The sequence below is a fragment of the Mchenga conophoros genome, linkage group LG7 (genome assembly GCF_057382185.1).
Source record: "Mchenga conophoros isolate Kocher_MC1m ecotype Shallow Benthic linkage group LG7, M_conophoros_male_GT1.1, whole genome shotgun sequence".
Classification (NCBI taxonomy): Eukaryota; Metazoa; Chordata; class Actinopteri; order Cichliformes; family Cichlidae; genus Mchenga; species Mchenga conophoros.
The window spans coordinates 67,844,084-67,861,802 of NC_140532.1; the positions used below are offsets into that span (position 1 = coordinate 67,844,084).

At 48.1% G+C, this 17,719-nt stretch overlaps 2 protein-coding genes and 1 pseudogene across 8 annotated transcripts in view; all 3 read left to right on the forward strand.

Annotated features, from left to right (window-relative positions):
• The window catches only part of LOC146571684 (zinc finger protein 609-like), a 32,102-nt gene extending 24,172 nt beyond the window's left edge, over nt 1–7,930 (forward strand). For 3 of the 4 annotated variants that reach the window (XM_085280955.1, XM_085280957.1, XM_085280956.1), the window contains 6 exons: nt 1,714–1,801; nt 2,222–4,376; nt 4,479–4,851; nt 5,919–6,233; nt 6,461–6,530; nt 7,275–7,930. In XM_085280955.1, the coding sequence (XP_085137081.1) occupies nt 1,714–1,801; nt 2,222–4,376; nt 4,479–4,851; nt 5,919–6,233; nt 6,461–6,530; nt 7,275–7,284 (3,011 nt within the window). In that variant the 3' untranslated portion in view covers nt 7,285–7,930. Of the gene's footprint in view, nt 1–1,713; nt 1,802–2,221; nt 4,377–4,478; nt 4,852–5,918; nt 6,234–6,460; nt 6,540–7,274 lie in introns of all 4 variants that reach the window. The other variant, XM_085280958.1, reaches the window with a different exon arrangement.
• Nucleotides 7,931–9,079: 1,149 nt separating this feature from the next.
• Nucleotides 9,080–11,595, forward strand: LOC146571685 (anionic trypsin-2-like; annotated as a pseudogene). Its single transcript, XR_014893034.1, has 4 exons — nt 9,080–9,084; nt 10,450–10,584; nt 10,692–10,937; nt 11,021–11,595. The product of XR_014893034.1 is annotated as an anionic trypsin-2-like (transcript).
• Nucleotides 11,596–11,797: 202 nt separating this feature from the next.
• The window catches only part of gramd2ab (GRAM domain containing 2Ab), a 21,186-nt gene continuing 15,264 nt past the window's right edge, over nt 11,798–17,719 (forward strand). The window contains exons 1-2 of one of the 3 annotated variants that reach the window (XM_085280965.1): nt 11,798–11,886; nt 12,727–12,901. The gene's annotated coding sequence lies outside the window, so the exon portion shown is untranslated. Of the gene's footprint in view, nt 11,887–12,726; nt 12,908–17,719 lie in introns of all 3 variants that reach the window. The other 2 variants (XM_085280964.1, XM_085280966.1) reach the window with 2 other exon arrangements.

Consider the following 17,719-nt stretch of genomic DNA (forward strand, 5'->3'; position numbering starts at 1 on the left):
GGTGCTGCCACAGTGTTGCACAGCAAACGCCCGATCCCCTCTGAGCTCACGATTAGTCCTGGGCACGCTCAGGAGGAGCTGGTCTGCCCACCTGAGGGGCCGGGAGGGTATGTGTGGATGAAGAGCTCAGAGAGGTACAGAGGGGCAGTATTGGACAGACATTTAAAAACAAATAAAAGCAGCTTAAAATGATCCTAAAATGCACGGGCAGCCAATTAAGTGAATATAAAACTGGGTGATGTGCTCGCATCTACGAGTGCCAGTCAAAAGACGTGCAGCAGCATTCTGAGCTAGCTGCAGTCGAAGAACAGAAGATCGACTCACCCCAAAATGAAGAGAATCACAGTAACCCAGCCGAGCGGTTGCAAAGACACGGATTACTGTTTCAAAGTGCCAGCTGCCTCAGATGAAAGAAACTAGACCTTACAACCGACCCGATCTGGCTTTCAAGCTTAAGTTCAGGATTTCGGGGTTTGCAAAGCAACACACGGAACAGCAGCGGAGGAGGTCTGAACACCATTACTTCAGTGTTAGAATCATTAAAACAAAGAAAGTTTAGCGCCAACCACGACTTGACGTCCTCCAGACATGTTCGTAAGCGATTTACAGACGACCCATCTTTCTTTTTAAGAGGAATATGAATCTGGCAGTCATCTGCAGAACAGTGAAACGAGAGTCCGTGTCTCCTAAAAATTGAGCCCAAGGGAGGTAAATAAAGCGAAAGCAGGATAGGGCCCAGAATGGAACCCTGTGGTACTCCATGAGACAGCGGAGCACGGGAGGACTCCGTTTGTTAAGTAAGACCTGAACCATTTCAGAACCTGTTACACCGACACACTGCTCCAAACACGAGATTGAAATTTCATGGTCTACAGTGTCAAATGCAGCAGTTAAATCGAGTAAGATAAGAAGGACACTTTCACCAGAATCGCATGATAAAATATGTCATTAAAATTCTTAAAAGTGCTGATTCAGTGCTATGCATTGCTTTAAAACCAGACTGGAAAATCATCTGAACATTTTGTGCATTCAAAAACGGGATCAATTACATGCTACTTTTTCCAAGCGCAGCTTAGATATTAGATATCAACAGCGTTTGTATCTAGCCCAGGTTTCTTAAGAAGTGGTTGCACAATTGCATCTTTGAAATTCTTTGGAACCACACCTGAAGTAAGGCTGCTTTTTAAAATGGTTAAAATAGTTGAACCTGTGGTAGAAGAAACTTCTTTCAGAAAACGGGGAGGGATGGCATCGTAGGGCGAGCCTACAGGCTTTAGATGATCCACCACCTCCTGTAGCTGAGCAAGAGTAACCGACTCTGTTGAAAGACAGCCGAGCAAACTGGAGGATCAGAGGCGTCAGATGTGGGCAAAGTAATCCGCGCCCTAGCCGAGGCTACCTTCTTTATAAAGAAGTGCAGAAACTTTTCACACATTTCATGTGACGGCTCAAAACTGAGATCAGAAAGAGGGCTTAAACAATATATGTGGTTTCTGATAATTCACCATAATAATGTTTGCAAAGTGTTTCCGCTTTGCTTCTTTTAATGTAAGCTGATATAAGGCCCAGCGCTCTCTTTAATTTTGTAAAGCTGTAAGAAATTCAAAACTCAAGTTGAGTTTAACTGAGCCGAAACACAGTGCTGAAAGAACCTCCGTGCCGAGTAGCTAAAAATGTCTCGTGTTCATGGTTTGCCTGTGTGTTTTTCTGCAGGTATGCTGGTTGTGAACGTCACCTGGAGGAACAAGACGTACGTTGGAACTCTGCTGGACTGCACGCGGCACGACTGGGCGCCGCCGAGGTACAGAAACGACTCAGGCTCACGCCGTTCGGCCGAGATCTCGAGTATAAAACAAGCTCGTTCTTGCTACGCTCAGTCACCACCATGTAAACACGTAGACACGTGTCAGGGACAAACATACAGATGAGCCTGTAGTGAGACACGTGGTCGATACCTGCAGACGTAAACACAGGGAAAGGCTGTAGGTTTCATGCAGGTAAACAAAACAACTTATTATTGCTCATTAATAAGACAAACGTAAGTCTCATCCAATTACTCGATGGAGTAATCAATACTCGATTACTGATAATGGACAGCTGCGGCTCTGTGCGCTGTACGATGGTTTGTTTGAGTCGGCTGCGTGACACCTTTGGTTACCTTTGGTACAGGTGAGGTCAGGTGTGTCTTTCGGCTCGCTGATGTCCACCTCTGTGTTTTTAGGTTCTGCGAGTCTCCCACCAGTGACGTGGAAATGCGGAGCGGCCGCGGTCGAGGTAAGAGGATGCGTCCCAGCAGCAACACGCCGTTGAACGACAACAGCAACTCGTCGGACAATAAAGGCAGCGGCAGCAGTAAGACGCGCGGCGCCACGGCCAACAGCAAAGGGCGGCGTGGGAGTCAGACGGCTGGCTGCGGCGAAGACGCCAAAGCCAGCCCGTCCTCCGCTAAGAGGAAGACAAAGCCCGCCTCAGATATGGACCCCACCTCCAGCTCAGAGGACACCAAAGCGTCAAAGCGCATGAGAACGAACTCGACCGGCGCCGGGACGCCTCTGCCTGGAAGCAAAGCCGATTCACTGCCGCCGCCACAGCTGGACCGGACCTGCCCCTCCCCCGTCCTCATCGACTGCCCCCACCCCAACTGCAACAAGAAGTACAAGCATATCAACGGACTGAAGTACCACCAGGCCCGCGCCCACAACGACCAGGACGTCCGACTGGACCAGGACGGTGACAGCGAGTACGGGGACGACCCCGCCCTCCATCCCGAACCCGCCTCCTGCAACGGCGCCGCCATCTCGCCTGCTCGCTCCACTACACCGAAGGGTCGGGGCTTCGATGCCCCCTCGCCCTCACCAGGCAAGCTGACATCAAAGGTTAAAAAGAAGACGAGCGAGGCTGAGCCTGAGGTGACGGACGGTGGCGAGGAGGGGGCGTGTTTGACTGACGAGGCCAGTAATGACGGCATGGACGACAGGAAGGTCAAGAAAATGACGGCCGGGGGGAAAGCTGAGAAACTGGGACAGAAAGGCTTGAAGCTGACTCGCCCCGCCGGCGCGCCCGGAGTTCCCTCGCCATACTCCCTCCAAGCATCCTCCCCCGCTCTGGGCTCAGTGGTACAGTCCGTACCCAAAAGCCCCCAGCTGAAAAACGTCCAGCCTAAACCCGCGCCCCTCACTGACCCCGCCTCCAGCCCCGCCCATTCCAAGGACAAGAAAAAGAAAGACAAAAAGAAGAGGGACGGCGGAAAGGAAGAGGACAGCCCGAAGGCGATGGGTAAGGCGGGGAGGCCAGAGGAGGGCAAGAGCCCCTACTCTGAGGCGTCAGACGCTTTGCTCAACGGCTCCTCGGAAGCTCAGCAGAGCCGGCTCGCCAGCATCAAAGCCGAAGCCGACAAGGTGTACAGTTTCTCCGACAACGCACCCAGCCCGTCCATCGGCGTGGCCAGCAGGATGGAGGCCGGCCTGGCGCCCACGCTTCACATGACCCAGAACGGAGCCGACAACGCATCGGTCAAGACCGGTAGCCCCGCCTACTCTGACATCTCTGATGCTGGGGAGGACGGCGAGGGTAAGGCAGAGGGGGTAAAGGTCAAGCCAGAGCCTGACCAGGGACCTCGTGAGAGCGCCAAGAAGGCGCTGTTTCCCCCTCAGGCGTCCAGTAAAGATTCGCCGTACTACCCCAGCTACGACGCCTACTACTCCCCCACCTATGCCAACCCCAGCCCGGGACCAGCGCCTGCAGCACCACCTCATGGTGAGATAGCACAAGTGAAAGTGAAGAAAGAGGAGGAGCTTGAGGTGGGAGAGGAGGGAAAACTGAAGGAGGAGCCTCAGGAGGAGAGAAAGGTGGAGCCAGGGCCTCCGCAGCCATCAGTCATCCAGCAGCGCTCCAACATGTACGCCCAGCCGCTCTATTACAACCAGTACTACGTCCCTCCCTACTCCTACTCCCACGAGCAGGCCTACCACGCCCACCTCTTGGCCTCCAACCCTGCCTACCGTCAACACTTCGAGGAGCAGCGACAGCGCCACGCTGACAAGAAGGCGGAGAGCAAAGAGCGCGAGGCTTCCGTGAAAGAAGAGTGGAAGCAGAAGGCATCGGTACCGCCCACTCTGTCAAGGGCGCCCAGCCTCACGGATCTGGGCGCCAGGGGAGGCGTGAACCCAGCGAAGCCCAAAGAGCCCGCCACGGCTTCGGAACAGGCCAAGTCGGTCATCATGGCGAAGGGAGAGGACTCCAAGGCGCCCGCCGCCCAGCCCGAGGGTTTGAAGATCAAGCTGAGTGAAGGAGGGCATCACGGGAAAGAAGAGCCAAAGTCAGGGGCAGAGCCGGGCCGAGCAGCGAGCGTCGAAGCTGCCATGTGGTACAGACAGGTACAGGTGTCCTCCCTCTGTCACGGCACGTTCCACCTCGCTTGTGTTTTAAGATTGATTGAGGTTAGTTTGATGCTGATGAAGGTTTCTCCCTCTCTGCAGGAGCCCGACTCACGTCTGTGGTCCTACGTCTACCCCAGCAAATACTCGGAGGCTCCCAAACTTCAGGAGGACGACAGGTGGAAGGAGGAGCGGGACAGGAAGGTGAAGGAAGAGAGGCCGCGGCCCAAGGAGAGCCTCCAGAAAGACGAGGCGGCGAAGGAGGTGGCGGAGGGTAGGACGCAGCTGCCCCCCGAGGAGCTCCGCGGGGGCGGGAAGGAGGCGCGCCCGCCTCACATGCAATTCCCCTCGCCGCTGGCCCAGCATCAGGGCTACGTGCCCTACATGCACGGACCGTACGCCTACAGCCAGGGCTACGAGCCGAGCCACCCCGGGTACAGAGGCATGCCCTCGGTCATGATGCAGAATTACCCAGGTGAGAAACTCAAACACGACATAAAGCAGGCGCAGCACAAAGAGAGCGCGAGGGCGGCGAGGGCTGGAGAGTGAAAACCAGCGAGGAGTTAAATTAAAAGCCACGTTTCTTTGTGGCGTCCGAGGGACGAGCGAGTGCCAGCTGTTGGTTTTGGTTTCTGTTTAGGCTCGCCGGTAAACCTGCCGACTGTTCACGGTGATACGGCTTCAGGAAGCTGAACTTCAACATGCAACTTCCTCTAAAATCCACCAATTTTCACTTTTTTCCACATTTCTGTGTAAACAAATGAGATCAGGCTGTTTTAGACCAGCCGACGCTTCAAATCTACTTCTGCTCATTTTCATTCACGTTATTAATATAAAATTAGACGAATGCGACGCACGGCCCCGGATGATCAGACTTTCACTGGCCCCCGAAAGAAAGCGCGGTAGAGGAGTCGATGCTGAGAGCTCGACCGAACTCTGACAGGTTTAAAGATCTTTAAGCTATCTCGCCACTGCACGTGTAATCCTGGCTACGGTGGCCACTGTGGGACAAACATGCTGGTCAACAAAGACGCATCAAAGTCACTGCTTGCCTCACACTGTAAGTGGCCCTGTGGAAACGGTTGTGGCGCTTTAGACTGAGGTGAGAAGGAATAGGATGAGATTTTGTTAAGGTGGCGTTGTCTCGTTCCTTCCTGTCATGTGTTTGGTGAAGGATAAAACACGTGTTTCATATCTGCAGTCTGAAGATGCAGGCATGGATTTAAACGCCTGCGATTTCTCTTCTCCTCTGCCTTTGGCGTCATGCATTTGTGGGCGGTCTCTAGCCACATACATAAAATGTGATGTTTGGATCCATCTCAGCCATTGTGTTCAAAGCTGGTGGGGGAAACACGGCGCTCCAGTATTTTTAGTGGATTCATCCTGAGTTTGTTGGAGAACACAGTTACACACTAATCACCACTGAAAAATGGCGTACTGACCTTTAGAGCTGCTGCCGCCACGTCATCATGCCGAACCTATGTTTGAACCTTTATGTTCAAACATAAACATCATGTTGTTTGTTCATGTTTGTCCTTCCAGGCTCGTACCTGCCAGCCAGTTACTACGCCCCCTCATACGGCGGGAAGGTGGGGACGGGCGAGGACGGCGAGAAGCCCTCCAGGTCAAGTCCGTCTGTGAAGCCGTCCAGCGAGGCCAAAGCTCTGGACCTGCTGCAGCTGCACGCCAGCCAGTACAAAAGCAAGTCGCCGTCCATCCAGGACAGCAAGACGCCACATGACCGAGAGCGGGAGAGAGAAAGGGAGGGCGACCGGCCACGCTCCTCGCCCTCGCAGCGCATCATGCAGTCCCATCACCACCTGGGATACCCTCTGTACGACCTGTCTTACCCCTCAGGTGAGCCTCGCCTGCTGCCTTTAGATCCTCTTTAGCTCAGGTGTTGGAGGACAACCTGCTCAGTTTAGTGACCAGCCACACAGCCATGGTGAAGCTGACCTCCCATGATTCATAGCTGGAAAGGGATCCTCTGAGCCCGCCCACCTCACCCCTCTGAGCCTGCAGCTGCTTTTAATGAGAGGCGTGTGCGAGTCTGTTTCAGTTCTGACATCCTGTCTTTGTTTCAGGCCTCTCGTCCTCCGCCATCGTCGCCAGTCAGCAAGCGTCCGCCCAGTCCATGTACCCGCCCGCACGGAGGTGAGAACGGTAAGAAACACACACACACACACACACACACACACACACAGACACACACACACACACACACAGACACACACAGACACACACACACACACAGACACACACAGACACACACAGAGACACACACACACAGACACACACACACACACACACACAGACACACACACACACAGACACACACACACACACACACACAGACACACACAGACACACACACACACACACACAGACACACACACACACACACACACACAGACACACACACACAGACACACACACACAGACACACAGACACACACACACACAGACACACACACACACACACACACACACAGACACACACACACACACACACACACACAGACACACAGAGACACACACACACACACACACACACAGACACACACACACACACACACACACACACACACACACACACACACACACACACACACACACACAGCAGTTATGTGTGAGTGCTGCGCAGGTGCTCATCACATCCATGAACATGCTGGGACTTCTGTGCCGCTCCTCTCCACCTGTACACCTGTACCTGCCCTGCTTCAGGCGTCTCAGTGCAGCAGCTCCACCTACTGGTCAGATCAGTGAATCTCAGTGTAAAAAAACAGTTACTGAACAGGACATCAGCCTCCTCATCATCATCACCTTCTTCTTCGTTTTAATTTCAAACCATTCCCTGGTAAAATCTTCTGACCCGTGATCTCCTCTCACTTTCTACAGGCACACCTGATTGGCCAGCCTCTACGCCTCTCCGAGTCATGTGACTGGATCACGTGAAGAAGTGTTTCTGTTTCCGTGACATCAGTTCAGTGGTGTTCTGTGTGTGTTTGATATCTCTTCCTGGACGTCCAGCCAACTGCTCCGACCCTCGCCGGACCGGATCCTGGTCCCGTTGGGTTCTGCTGGTTCTGGGCGGTCCCGTTGGCCAGCAGGTGCTGCTGGGATGCAGAGCTCACAGTGACGTACCTGCAGGGACGACTGGGTGACCTCTGACCTCTTTCAGAAGGACGGGCTCAGCTCCGGGTGACATCACACCGTTACCTGGATGCGTCTCAGCTTCACGTGAAATAAAGAGAACACTGGATGAAGGAGGGCCGGCCAATCAGAGGGCAGTATTCAGACTGCTTCCTTGTACTGACTGAGTGACAGGCTCCTCCTCCTCAGTGTGTAGCTGTAAACATGCTCTGTGTGTGTGTGTGTGTGTGTGTGTGTGTGTGTGTGTGTGTGTGTGTAAATACTGTACAGAGGAATTATTTTAAAGAGCTGTTGGATGATGTTGGATTTCCTACTCTTCTTTTTGTCTGGTAGTCTCTGCCTCTGTTTTTCTACTGTTGTTGATCTGATATTAAACCTGTAGCTGGTGGAGCAGCGCTCGAGCTCAGTGTCCTCATTTATTCCCTGAAAACACCACAGAGAAGCTGATGTTGTGAAACGTCTTCAGGTCCTGGGATGATGGGAGGCAGGAGGGATTCGCTCAGATCAAAGGGTTCTTCTTCTTTCAAAACAAAAAGCTTGCAGACTCTGGTTTCATTGTGTAGAATAAAATATTTCCTGGTTTAAAAACGTAAAACAAATGGAGAAATGTGCTTTTGGATGTGGATCCATCGATGCCTTCTAACGCACCACCCCCCCTTCTCCTTCTGCCAGCAGCAGCACAGTTTCACCCTGAGCAGCGGTTCATTGATGACCCCATCTCATCCTGTATTTTGCTCACGCTGACGTGGCCTTGCTGCATTGCTGACACGGTCTGATGTTTCACTGCTGTTTCCCAGCAAGGCTTCAGTTTGTCTTCTGTTGGATCATTTTACCTGTATGATGATGTTGATACAGTTTCACCTGAGAGTTGCAGCTGTAATCTCAGCTGATGAAATCTCTGCTGTTAGCGTGTTTTTGTTTTCTCCATGATGCTAACTACTCTTGTAAGAAAAGGGGAGGGGCTTGGAGAATTTCAGACACATCTCTTCTTTACTCAGAACTTTCTGTCAAACTAACTTCATTCAACAACTTGTAAAAATCATTTTGCAGTATAAGTGTTGTGCTGTCTCTGGTCTCCAGAGCCGTCCTCACAGCAGACACCGTGAGGTCACTAATGGTTGTGACGGTGCCGGAGACTTCAGGTGTCTGTAAACTGCAGAATGAGAGCCAACGACGTCCAAATGTACCAACAGGAAAACGCAAAACTAGATGTGACAGCTGTGCGTATCATAACCAACAAGATTCCAACATTATTAATGCTAAGAACAAGCCTGCGGTTAGCATGACAGGAAGTCGAGATGATGAAGATAGTCCAGCCTTCAAACTAAGACGCGTGTTGTATAAAAGTCTTTCTACAGAGTAAAGGACGGTTTGAGGTTCCTGCTGGCACCATGCGCTGTCTGCACAAGCTTCTTCTTTGTCTTCCACCATGTCTGCGAGACATCAGTGAGACATCAAATATACCTGATTTATCTTAATGCTGTAAACGCCACACTGACTTTAACTTTGCAACAGGAATCTTTCATGGAGAACAAGCGGCGCAGAGCTCGATGGCGTCAGTGCAGGATAACGAGGGTCGACATGTCTGTGGAGGTTTTCTCCTCACTGAAGACTTTGTGCTCACTAGTGCAACTCGTGAGTTTGATTTCCTGTTCATCGAGTTTATACAAAAACATTTTCAAACTTAGAGTGATCTGATGAATAAATACAGGTTATTGACGAGGCAGGTGTTATTTTAAAGGATAATAAAAGATGATTAACTTTAACATCAAATATTAATGACCTTTGGAATATGTAACAACAAACCTCTGACAGCCGTTAGATACAGCACTGCTGACCAGAGATGGGCAGTAACGCGTTACTGTAATCTGATTACTTTTTTCAAGTAACGAGTAAAGTAAGGGATTACTATTGCAAAAATGGTAATTAGATTACCGTTACTTTCCCGTAGGAACACTGCGTTACTAAAACCGTGATTTTTTTTGCGAGAATGTCTCACGACAGTGACGTAAGCGAGCGCGACGTTCGTGACAACAGCTGTGTGCAGATCAACAATGGATCACATATCGAGTGCAGAGAGAGTATGAGCGTGCAGCGTTTAAAGCGTGGAAGTACTGACCTTACTTTGAGTTTGATTCCATAAAAAGTGACAAAAACATTAGTGTCCGCTGTGCGTGGGAAGAAAACTTCTTTTTACAGCGAAAAAACCCCTAAACTTCCAACAAGCACCGAGTAGCTACGACGTAATGGGAAACTCACAGACAAACTCACGGATTCTTCCACTGACCGCGGCACACCTGCACCAGGGTAACCCTCCGCCTACCCCACTCCTGCTTTACAGGTGAAAATAGAGCAACAGGACCGCTGAGTCTTTGACTTTATTTATTTTCTGCTGTGTTTTACTTGCATCTATTTGAAAGACTGAGTGTAAACACACAAAATATTTTATTTTATGTGCTGGAATGTGCAGAAAATAGGTTTAAATGTTAAACTAATTTCTTCCAGTCAGAGAATGTTGCAGATAATTAAATGTTTGCTTGATGCATAAAGTTAAAAGCTTAAAACTAATAAAACAAGTTTTAAAAAGAGACTTTTCCATTTGATTACATTTTGTATGATGGATTATGCAGAAAAAGTAGAATTGGGCTGAAAGATCTATTTATCACCTCTTCAGGTTGTAAATCGTGTTTTTAAAAAGTAACTAAGTAACTAAGTAATTAATTACTTTTGAAAATAAGTAATCAGTAAAGTAACGGGATTACTTTTTTGGGGAAGTAATCAGTAATTAGTTACTGATTACTTTTTTCAAGTAACTTGGCCAACACTGCTGCTGACATTAGCCTGCATGTAACGACTGAGAAATCAAGAGATCAGGTTTAAAATAGTTTACATTTTAAATTCTCGCTGATTACTCCCTCAGAGGCCTCACACACGTCGTTCTCGGCAACCACAATCTGAAGAACGGTAAAATCATCAGGAAGTAAAAATTGAAAACAAAATCATCCGTGAAAATTACCAACACGTTGGACTTGGTAATGACATCATGTTACTCAAGGTAAGACAACAGTTTCGTTTGACCTGTTTGTGGTATAATTATATTTTTAATAAAAGCTTCTATGTGGAAAAACATGTTTCTATTTTTACTCCATGCTGTGTCTCCAGCTGTCTGAGAAAGTTCGATTAGACCACAGAGTACAAACAATTCAGCTTCCTGCTGAAATACACCTACAAGAAAATCACGTTGTCATGTGGCTGGATGGGGAGAAACTAAAACTGATGGGGAGCCTGTTGATGAGTGAGGGTGGTGGACGTGTCATTGATAGACACGTCTGTGAGGAACAGTGGCCTGGTCTTCCTGCCAATGTTACCTGTGCAGGTGGATATAAGACAGCCAAAGGATTCTGTCAGGTATGTTTTCTGTGCTTTCAGTGGAAACTTGTTCTGTTGACAAACATATAAAAAAATAATCTGACAAATTAAAATCCTCACAGGGTGATTGTGGTGGTCCTCTGGTGTGCGACGGTTTGGCTGTTGGTCTCGTTTCTTTCAACTATTACTGTAACGATAACTACCCTGATAAACCCAACGTCTATACGGACATTTCAAAGTACCGTAGATGGATCGACGAGGTTCTGCGCCAGAACCCTAACCCAGAACTTCTGGCAGGTCAAGTGGCACAATCTTTCACGTTTTGTTGCAGGAAACTTTCCACCTTTCCATGAACGGATGTAAGTTTTTATAAATGTCATCAGTTTGACAAAGACTTTTAGTTTCACTTATTTACTGGGGTCATTTTGCTTTCACGTTGGTTATTTCATTTTGTTTTTCTCTTTGTTTGATTCTTTTTTTTCTTGTGACTCTCAGATCCTGTTCATCAGCTGTGGAGGGTTTTTGGGTCTGCCACTTAAGGACACACAGATATCCACTGAACGGATTTCCACATCTGTTCATGTTTCCTCATCATCACGAGTGCCTCTGAGGATAACTGAAAAGCTTCTGCTTGATTGTATATGAAGAAATAAAAGCCAATATTAAAAAGAGAGTTTTGTTTAATGCTAAAAAAATCTGGTGGTTTGGAAGTTTGTTTGATTTCTGATGCAGTGCACTCGCTTGGCCACACGGCGGCGCTGTTGAGTTGTCAAATAGCTCAACAGAAACATTTCAATGATGTGGAGTTTGTTTCTCGTTCGTGCCGTTTACAGATGTCCACTGAACGCATCACGTGCAGGCTGGGATGATGGTGGTTTCTAAGGAAACCATCCCTGACTGTGTTTCAGGGAAAAATAAAAAAACATCCACTTTAAACACCTGGCGGAGGGTTCCGGTTAACATGAGCTGTCTGACTCACCTGTGACAGGTAAACCTGAGTGTAAGAGACCCACAGGTGCATTAAGTCTTCAGGAGGTTGAACAACAAGAATTTAGTCTTCATGAATTCACAGGCCTCCTTTAAGTCATGACACCAAAGCACAGCTTTAACTTCTGTGCAATGAAACACCTGTGTCCTGGAAGTGATGTCACAGTGGCTGTTTCTTCGCTTCCTGTTTGAGGTGAAGGCACCTTGACGACTTGTTAGGCTCATGAAGATTTGACCTCTCAGCCTAAAAGCTGGTGTCCCAGCCTGGAGGAGGTCCTGAGGGTCATCATGTGGGTCGAGGTGTGATGGTTGGGATGGACTCACCTGGGATTGGGTCTCCTCCTTTACTCAGATTCCTTCTGCTGAAGGAATCAGCCGTGACCTGCGGAGCTGAGGACCTGCTGGTAGTTTGAATTCACTTTAAAGCTTATAAACCTTCATCATTTAAAAAAAGTGCCGGCATGTTAAAGCTGCACTCAGGGAAGGAAATGTGACTGTGGTTGTTTAATCCAATCACATCAGTCGGGGTTGGCTCTCATACATCAGGAGGAGATGCCGCCCCACTCCCCGCACCTCTCTAAACACACCTGGGCATCAGCCCCTCCAACACACAGAAATGATTTTCAGCCAAAGATGTGATGATGTCATCAGGTGTGTTTCAGAGACAGTGGATCTGACGAACGGTGATCCAGACAGGTAACAGGTGATGATGACGCAGCAGAAACATCAGGAACATCTGTGTGGGGTTGGATTAGAAACCGACAGAGAAACGTTTTTAAATGTGCCTCACGAGTGAAACCCGTTTAAACACTCAACTTTCATTCATTCTTTACTTTGAAAGGCACTTCCGCTCACTTCCTGCACACGCTGTGTCGAATGCTGCCAGCGTGACTGCGCAGCTCGTGCACAGAGAGAGGGGAGCGCCCTGTGTCGGTGCTGAAGGACGGACTCTGGGACCGACACCGGACCGACCGGGACTCCGGCGGACGTGATTGAAGACTGCATAAGCCTCGCAGGTAAAGGTGAGTCTGCGCTAGGAGTCACGCGCTCGTTCTGCGGGGATTCTATTGAGTCTACTGAGATTTTATTTTAATATTTTCCTTCATCAGTAATAAACCGCTTTATATGCAGCAGCTTTGTTTTCATAGGTGCGCGTTAATAGCACGTGCACACGTTAGTAATCACATTACTGCTGTAACAAACCGTCTTTTATGGATACAGACTGAATGAAAGCTTGAAATGATGTCAGATATCAATGAGACATCTGATTGAACTTTATTAATGTGGGTTTGATGCACGTGAGCGCGTCAGGCTGAGGTAACTCTCCACCCTCCTCCACCTAAAATCTACTTAAATAAATAACTCACCAAACACCAGCAGCTAGGTTACAGACACCACCTTATATAAAAGATGGATGTGGCCACAGACTGTATATAAAAGATGGAAGCATCAACAGACTGTATAAAAAAGTAGAAGTAACCACATGACATCACCCGTCTGTGAAGCCTCCGTTTAAGCACTTTGACCTGACTTTTGTTTCCACATGTGATCGTTCACGCCTCAACACAAAAATCCACCAAACTAAGCCAACAAACCCGGGCCGTTTCACAGAGGAACTATTTTTTCTTTCTGTCTACATCCGCCAACCAAAGAAGCGAGCTAACGGGTGCTCTCGGGCTCGTCCTAAAGGGCGCTGAAAGAAATGTGTGAATTTCATTTTTATCTGGAAAATAAGGATAAATTTAAAGAGTTGATTTCTACACAGAGACAAAGCTGCTGGGATGTTAAAGATATGAAGGAAAGAGGGAATGAAAAAAGTCAGGAAGGATGGAAGACAGGGGAGGGAGGAAAGAAGGAAAAGGAAGCTGGAGAGAGGACGTGATGATGTAGGAATGATCTTCAGAGTAAAAGTTTAAAGTGATAAAGTCGCAGATTTTCAGGGAAAAACTGATTTTGAGCTCATTCGAGAAGCTCCCATCTTCAGCCTGATCGGTTGTGCTGGGTTTGCAGAAGATGAAGTAATCAGGTTACACTTCATTATCAGATTATCAGTAATATGATTGGACCCCGGGGTTATTCCACAACTTTGAGGTTTTACAGTCAGAGTTGTTCCCGCGCTGCGTTTCTCACAAAGAAAACCGTCAGTGAGCAATACAGATAACAACACGTGTAATTTCCACCTTCATGAAAAGCTTTGCACAGAGTGATGAGGATTTTATCAACATGACTAAAAGTAGAAACGAGGAGCTTCTTTTGTTGCTGTGAGGCTGTGGGGTAGCTGTGTGAGGCGGCCTCGCTCTGCAGCTCAGTCAAAGAGGTGTTTTGTTTGTGGTGCTGGACACACACACACACAGACACACACACTGAGGCCTGCAGGGGAGGTGCTGCATGTTAATGACAGCGAGGCACAAAGTTAATGCAGCTGCAGAGACAGAAGCTCACTGTCAGTGTTGGTCTGCAGGACGAAATCAGGCCCAGAGCTGTTTAAATGTCTCAACCTGCAGTTTGTTCTTAATCACCAGCAGGGGGCGACTCTGATGGCAACTGCAAAATTGCATTTGTCTTCCTGGCGCGGCAGATGGCCCCGCCCCTCCCTGAGCCTGGTTCTGCTGGAGGTTTCTTCCTGTTAAAAGGGAGTTTTTCCTTCCCACTGTCGCCAAAGTGCTGCTCACAGGGGGTCACATGATTGTTGGGTTTTTCTCTGCAGTAGGGCTGGGCGATATATCGAGTTTTTAAAAAATATATTTTTATACGAGATAAGAGATGTGACAATATCCTTTATATCGATATAGTCTATGCTATAATTATAGTTGTGGAGCCGCAGGTTTGCCTCTCTTTCGTCCACTTTTGTCTCTACGCTGCGTTGCTCCGCCTCTCCTTCACTGACCACAACACCCCCTCCTCCCCATCGCTTCACCTGCAGGCAGCGACAAGATGGACACGGCAAATCTCCGTTAACGAGTTACTGCGCATCGCCCCGTGCGTGGGGCTGGACGGCGTCAACGTGTTAACGAGCTAACCACGCTAACGCCCAGAGGTGCTGCACGGCCTAAAATCCTTTCATTTTCTCAAAAGTTGACAGCGCGCCTTATGTATGAGTTCTGGTTGTGCTCACTGACCGCGAACCGCTTCTCTGTGGAACACGGCGCTCAGCAATCTGACTAAAAATGTTTGAGTACGACTTTGCTACGGAGCCGCACCGCGTTACGGCTGCCGTAGTCTGGAGCCTCGCGGAGTGATACGTACTGTGCTTCAGCGTAATATCACCGTACTGTGTGCGTATAAGGACCATAAACGGCTCCTGTTCAGAGACGCGGTTACGAAGAGGATTTCAAACTCCAGGCTGTCGGTCACGCAGTAGAAGTTAAGAACAGAGCAGCTGCTTGTTGTTGTGCTCAGCGTCTGTTAGTTTACATTTTGACTGCACAGTTGTGAGCTCTTTGTTATGCACAAAACAACATTTTTTCTTTTATTTATGGAGCATGATTATTTAATAAATGCTGATAATTTATTTCTGAGTAATTGTTTCTTGTACATCTGCGCTGTGTGTTAATAAAAGTGCAGATGTACATGAAATGTACATACTCTGTATGTACAATAATACATACTACTCTGTATGTATTATTGTACGGTCTACCTTACAATATAGAGCGCCTTGTGGTGACTGTTGTTGTGATTTGGCGCTGTGTAAATAAAGTTTGAATTAGCGTGTGACTCGAGTGGCCAGCAGAAAAACTGCTTCTGGATTAGCTTCATGTCTCAGCTGCATTTTTGTTGAGAAATGAGAATAAAACCTCTTTTGTGCCACTGCTGTATTCCACATCAAATCGGTTTGGTAATAACGGTGATAACGACGGCGCGCTAGCACGCGCTACCAAAAACAGTGCTTTGTTGTGTATCAGACGGACGAAAGCTGAACCAGTTCCACTGAAGCTGCAGCATTTTTACAAACCAGTTCTGGTTCCTCCGTTTCATTCAACGATCCGCTTTCTCCGCCGTGCTTTCTCCGCCATGTGCGTATGAAAACAAAAGCACTGCGCCTGTGCGTTTTACCCATATTCTGTCGCCATGTTTCATTTTCTTACCGTTGCCCAACGGTATACCGGTGTTACCGTGAGCGGTATGATATGGCGCAGCCCTAATCAAGAGACTATTTTATTAAAGTAAAACATGTTTGGGATTCTAATAAAAGTAGAAGTTGTGCATTAAAGTCTTGCTGGGCAAGTAGAATTACATCGAGCACATGTTTGTTAGAGCGTGTTGGAAAGAGCTCCGACTCACAGCCAGCTCCACACACCCCCACCCGCATGGGTCAACAGGCGTTCGTCGTGGTGTGCTCGTTCTCACCCAGACTGTTTCACTTTGGTCTCGTCTGACTGAATAAGCAGCTGTTTGTATTCCCTTCAGGTTTCGTCTTTCAGGCGTGTACCTTTTTGTACCTCGAGCTTTGCTGTATGCAAAGTCTTGCACGCTATCGAAACACCACTTTCCATAGATAATCCGGAAGCTCTGTCGGTAACACTTAACTGTCCTCTCATCAGCGTGAGGTTTCAGAGTCATCATTCGATGACACGGCTCTTCCTGTTCCTCCTAACCACCACCGCTGCATGAAACCGTCTGATTACCAATCTTTGTTTTTAGAAAGACAAGCTGTTGTTCACATGGGTGCAGGGCTTAGAGCTTCACACAGAACCTGCAAACTGTTGACCAAATGCAAATTAGGGTCCAAATGTTTAGATAAAACAGCGGCTTAAAGGAACAAGCCAAACCACATCCAACAAATTAAAAAGCGTCCTTTTCAGGAGCGTAAAAACCCTTCACCCTCAGCGCGTGAAGCTGCAGGGGTGCTGAAGGCCTGAGGCCGAAGCACGATGTGCTCGCTTAAAGAGGAAGAGTATCTGCCTCGAGTGAAGGAGTTTAAGTATCTCAGTTTTATGTTTGCAAACTGCATCGATCGATCTTTCGCCACCTGGGCCACGACTGAAAGAATAAGTGGCAGAAATGAGATTCCTCTAAGGGTCTCTGCGCTCTGCGTATACATAACGTCACCATAACCAAGAAAACTTTAACAGGTTTCCTGTGTAAGTTTTTCTCAACTGATGAGTCAAAACAAGCCATGTTTAATCAATCAAAGCTTTTTCATTGAGTACCAGAAGAAATCTGAGCATCCAACCGAAGACCTACACCTTCTTAGAACGACACTCTTTCCATAAAATCTGCTCCGAGGGTGTGAATACCAACATTATCTATGAGTGATTCCTGGAAAACAACCTGAATTTGGTTTTGTTAGCATTAAGAGCCTGCAGCTGCTGAAAGGAAGCCCCTCGACAACCTGATGCAGAGGTGAGCACGCCGAGTAAAGTATGCTGTCTGCATAAAGGAGCTTTCTAGCTGTAGCCATATTCTTTCTTATATTATTCATAAAAAAGGAAAATAAAACAGGGTCTACAGCGGAGCCCTGGGGGACTCCTTCATCTTCAGGAATCTTTACTACATCTGAGTTTTACCTCCTAACAGCAGCTCAACAAACACAGCAGTGTGCTTGCCGTCCACTGTCCTTTGTTACCATCAGAGATGCTGATGACCCAAGCTCTTCATCGACCCTGATACTTAAGGTCCACACACAAAGTTTGGATTCAGACGGCAGATGTTCAGATCTGAGAGGTCAGAGGCTGCTTTCCAGATTTTAGGGATGATATTATCCTGGATACTCAGATTAAAAATATGAACAATAGGCTCAGAAGTAAAGTCAGCTGACTCAGACTGTCAGATGGCTTTTTTGGAGATTTCAAAGCTTTATGGATCGCAATAATAGAAATATGTCTAAAGACAAA